Source organism: Spinacia oleracea, chromosome 6 (genome assembly GCF_020520425.1).
Source record: "Spinacia oleracea cultivar Varoflay chromosome 6, BTI_SOV_V1, whole genome shotgun sequence".
Taxonomy (NCBI): domain Eukaryota; kingdom Viridiplantae; phylum Streptophyta; class Magnoliopsida; order Caryophyllales; family Amaranthaceae; genus Spinacia; species Spinacia oleracea.
This window is the reverse complement of record NC_079492.1, coordinates 101,831,581-101,836,656: the sequence shown is the minus strand read 5'-3', so window position 1 is coordinate 101,836,656 and position 5,076 is coordinate 101,831,581. Positions and strand designations below refer to the sequence as shown.

General features: G+C 36.8%; 1 protein-coding gene across 2 annotated transcripts in view; it reads right to left on the bottom strand.

Annotated features, from left to right (window-relative positions):
- The window catches only part of LOC110806199 (uncharacterized), a 5,732-nt gene extending 1,029 nt beyond the window's left edge, over nucleotides 1-4,703 (bottom strand). For both annotated transcript variants that reach the window (XM_056833181.1, XM_056833182.1), the window contains exons 1-2: nucleotides 4,329-4,703; nucleotides 3,339-3,504 (exon numbers count right to left, since the gene is read on the bottom strand). In XM_056833181.1, the coding sequence (XP_056689159.1) occupies nucleotides 3,343-3,504; nucleotides 4,329-4,634 (468 nt within the window). In that variant the 5' untranslated portion in view covers nucleotides 4,635-4,703 and the 3' untranslated portion in view covers nucleotides 3,339-3,342. The remainder of the gene's footprint in view (nucleotides 1-3,338; nucleotides 3,505-4,328) is intronic.
- Nucleotides 4,704-5,076: the final 373 nt, after the last annotated feature.

Here is a 5,076-nt window from a genome sequence, read left to right as displayed (position 1 = left end):
TAGATCTTGCAAGAATGCTCAATTTGGGACCAACAACAGTATGGAGGCTCATCAAGAGGAAAATTATTAAGCCACACTCAAGTCCCTTGCATCCAGGCATTTCAGATGCATGCAAAATGGCAAGGATGAGGTGGGTACTCAGACTAATAATGGATTACACTATACCACAGGAACCAACTTATTACAGCATGTATGACTTCATTCATATTGATGAGAAGTGGTTTTATTTGACTCAAAAAAACCAGAGAGTTTATCTTGCAAACAATGAACCCTATCCACATAGAAGTGCAAGTTCAAGAACCAAGATACCAAAATTCATGTTCATGGCAGCAGTAGCCAGACCAAGGTGGGGTGAAAATGGGAATTGTGAATTTGATGGTAAAATAGGCATATTTCCATTCACAAATGCAGTTGCAGCCAAGAGGACATCAAAAAACAGAGTAAAGGGGACCATTGAAACAAAGCCAGTGAAGTCTGTGAATCAAATTGAAACAAGGGCAATGATGATCAACATGCTAATTCCAGCAATCAAGGCAAAGTGGCCACCACATGAAGGGGAAAAGGTCATCTATATCATTCAAGATAATGCAAAGGCACATATATTGCAAAATGATCCTGAATGGCAACTACACTACAAACAAGATGGGTTCACTTTTGTGTTGACTCAACAGCCAGCAAACAGTCCAGATTGCAACATCTTGGACTTGGGATTTTTCAGGTCAATACAATCACTTATGCACAAGAAAATGCCTAAAACTGTGGAGGACTTAAGTGGAGCAGTGTATGATTCTTTTAATGAGTTGCATCCTAAGACATTGTCTAATGTGTGGATGACATTACAGTTTGTTTCTAATGAGATTCTAAAACACAAAGGCAACAATGATTACCAACTTCCACACAACAAGAAGAAGATTTTAGAAGATGAAGGCAGACTGCCAGAGCAAGTCAAGGCACCTATATGGGCAGTTAATGAATGCATGCAACTCTATGATGAATGGAAAGCAAACCAGTGAAGCAAGGTGAAAACAATTAGATAACTTTTTGTGTTTTGGGGACATGTTTTTAAATTGACAAGTAAAACCAATGTGTCACTTTTGTAAGCTTAAATGCAAGCATAACATGTAGGCAAAACATTTTGTAAGCATATCTTTTGGAAGCATCAATGAATGAATCTCATGTTTAAGTTTAGTAAAGTTTTTTTTCCATCATTCTTATTCACATCAATGTAGAGTAATCAAGGCAAGGCAATAAACATCAAATGAGTACATAACAAGAACAAGGCAGCATTGGCAGAAAAAGTACAAGGCACAAGAGGTAAGGCAGCATTGGCAACACTATAAACAAGGCAGCATTGGGTTCTTAAGAACAAGGCAGCATTTGCAATATCACAACTCTAAACACATCGGCTTCAAAATGGAAATAAATAATAATATCACATCATTTTCAGATGGAAATTATTCCCATTTTGAAACCGATGCGTCAAAAGATGTAATTTTGACAAAAACAATCAATTCATCATTGATAACACATGGAATATGCCTCACATAAACAAAGATTCATAAATATCTCAGAATGTCCCCAAAAATCATTGAATCAAACCCTTTCCAATTAAACTTAGCTCCTGAAAAACATCATGGATGCTAATGGTGCATGAGTTTGATTGAAAAACAAAGGGTTTGACACTCATAAAATGAAGACTCATCACAGATCACAAGGCATAAGTACAAAAACTTCTTCACATCACATCTCTAAGCACATCGGCATCCAAATGGAAAGAATGCATATCACATCATTTTCAGATGGAAATTCTTCCCCATTGGATGCCGATGTGCCAAAAGATGTAATGGTAAGGAAACAAGAACAAAGCAGCAAAAACAAGGAAGCAATGAACAAGGCAACATCATTGACTCTCAGTTAAGTTGTTTTACATCATTGACAGATTTGTTTCTAAATGATTTACAACCTCACCACCAATTCACCAAAGGGGATACTAGATCAATCAATGATGTGACATGATCTGTATTCCCTTTGGTGATTGGTGGTGAGGGACATGTTTAGAATCAAATATCTCAGGTTATCAACACATACATCACAGATCAGAAACACTAACATCATTGAATATCAGAAACACATTATACATGTTTTGCAAGACATGAATTGCCTCTCCTGTCTAACCTGACATAAGATCTCAGAATGTCCTCAAGCATCATTGACACAAACCCTATCCCCTAACACTTAGCTCCGGAAGAGCATCAATGATGCTAATGGTGCACAAGTGTTATTGGAACATTGGGTTTGAGTCTCAGCAAATGAAAGACTCATCACAGATCAAGCATAACAATAACAATCAACAATGCATCAGATCACCATGAACTGATCAAAGCATAGGGTTTGAACCTCATCAAATGAAAGACTCATCACAGACCTCCACTGATTCATGGGACATGAAGCATTAAACAGATCATTAACATGTAGGGTTTCATTTCTCAGACATATTGACACACATCATTGATCAAGTAGTTTCAATACTATCATATCTTTAACATTCTTCTGCCGAACGGAATGATTGATATTCACATTCCATTGTGTGAAATGACATTCACTCCGTTCGACAAAAGAAGTTAAAGGACAATTATCAAAACAAAGATCTCAGAATATCAACACTAACATCATTGAAGATCACAAACCTCCTAATATTGATCTCAGAATGTCCCCAAGCATCATTAAAACAACTCCAAACCACAAACACTTAGCGCCCGAGAAATATCATTACTGATACTAATGACAGCACGAGCATTTGTGGTTAGTTGGACTTGTTCCTCAGCAAAAAAAAGACTCATCATCGATCACAATAAATAAAGGGACATTATTGTATCCTAAAGGGACATGCTTGGACATTAAGCATTCAACACCAGGCCACACTGAGAGGACTGAAATAACTCAAACCCTATCCCCAAATTATATTCATTTCATGCCTTTACTAATCCAAAACATAGTTATACTGATCAAATCTCATACTCACCAAAGCATCATATTTATCATACACAAAACATACCATAAAACAGGGGACATTAAGCCATCAAATCATGTTCATCACACAGACAACATTCCACAAAATTTCATAACCATATGGAAACACCATCATCCAATCATCATTATCAATATCAATATCATAACTTAAAATATCTAACATCAACATCCATACAACTAATCACAACATCATCATCCAAACAACAACACCCCTGGCCAACAACAGATCACAGTTGTTGGCATCCACCTTATGACTCCACAGCTAGCCAGCATTCAATAAAATGAAAAAAGGGAGAAAGGAGACAGACTTATCTAAGCATCATCAGATGCTGAAGCCGATTTTTTTCCCTTTTCTCCTTTCTTTGAGGAGGGATAACCAGATGAAAGTTGTCCTGGAGACCCAACAGCATCACCATTCTCATTTTCACACTCTCCAACATACACCAGATCAAATGAATCAGACCCACTTGGTTCCTTGCAATCAATAGGGGACAAACAACATGATTAGTGCCATCATAAAATAACAGGGGACCATGAATTAAAATCAGATTTAATCAAACAACTCAAAATAAAGTTCCAAATAATTTCAGATCACCATGGTTACCACATGCAATGAGATAAATGAAAGCAAATCACACAATAATTCCATTATAATCCAACTAATTTTCCGAATACATCCAGATCCCATTTTTACCCAAAAAATGTGAAATAATATCCCAAATACATCCAGATCCCATTTTTAACCACATGCAATGGGAAAACAGATCAACAAAACACATGAATATTCCGATTTTCTTCAAATAATTTCCAAATAGCTCCAAATAAAATCAGAACTCAATTTTAACAACATGCAATGAAAAAACAGAGCACAAAATAAAATCAAACAACTCAATTTTAACAACATGCAATGAAAAAACAGAGCACAAAATAAAATCATAACTCAATTTTAACAACATGCAATGAAAAAACAGAGCACAAAATAAAATCAGAACTCAATTTTAACAACATGCAATGAGAAAACAGAGCAAAGAATAACATAAAAAGCCCGAATGAATCCAACAAATCTCCAAAAAATTCCCAAAAAATTCGAAATAATACCAGATCTGCATTTTTAACACATGCAATGGGAAATCAGAGCAACTACTCCAGAAAATAATCCGAGTTTAATGAACAATACTCCAAATAAATCAAACATTTATCAAATCCCACTTTTTTAGACATGCAAACATTCATCAAACCATTTTAATAAAACCGACATCAATAACCCTAAATAAATCGCAAAAAATCAAAATTAATACCTCATCGGAATCTCCTTCACCGAAAAAACGCAGATCTGAGGGAGTGGGTTTCCGATCGTCATATTTTGACTCAACCTCCTCTCCTGGCTCCACTTCCCTCTTCCGAAACCATTCTTCCAAATAGTTTCGAGTACTCGTATTTTCTTTTTGGGCCAAATACAGATTGTTTTTATATTCGGCGGAGTAGGAATGCTCGTTATTGGGACAGTTGCACTTGGATCCCCAATCACAGTTGGAATCGGGGATTCTTTGACCAGAAGTTCCCACCCCAGAATCACCTCGCGTTCTAGACAAAGAAGAACCCATAAAGTACCAGAAAAACAGAGATCAGCGACGATTAGGGACCAAAAAGGGGACAAAAATAGAGGGGATCTGATCGGAAAATGATTCCGAGTAATTTTTATGAACGTTTTTCGGCGAAAACGTTTCAGATTTGCGAGATTTGGAGAGGAAAACCCAGATCAGAGGCGGAAAACCTAGGGTTTTCTCAAGAACAGGGGAGGAATTTTAAGAGAGAGAGAGAGAGTGAAATAAGAGAGAGAGAGAGATCCGAAGAGGTGAGAGAGAGAAATCAGAATGAGAGGTGAGGGAGGGATTGTGAGATAGGGATGGGTAATAAAGGGAGGGGGGGTAGGGTTAGGTTAAATAATTAAATAGGGTGGGTGGGGTAAAAGTGGGTGGGAAATGGTAGAATCTTAGGGTATTTTTTGTAAATATTGGGGAATCTTAGGGTAAATTGGTAAAAAAA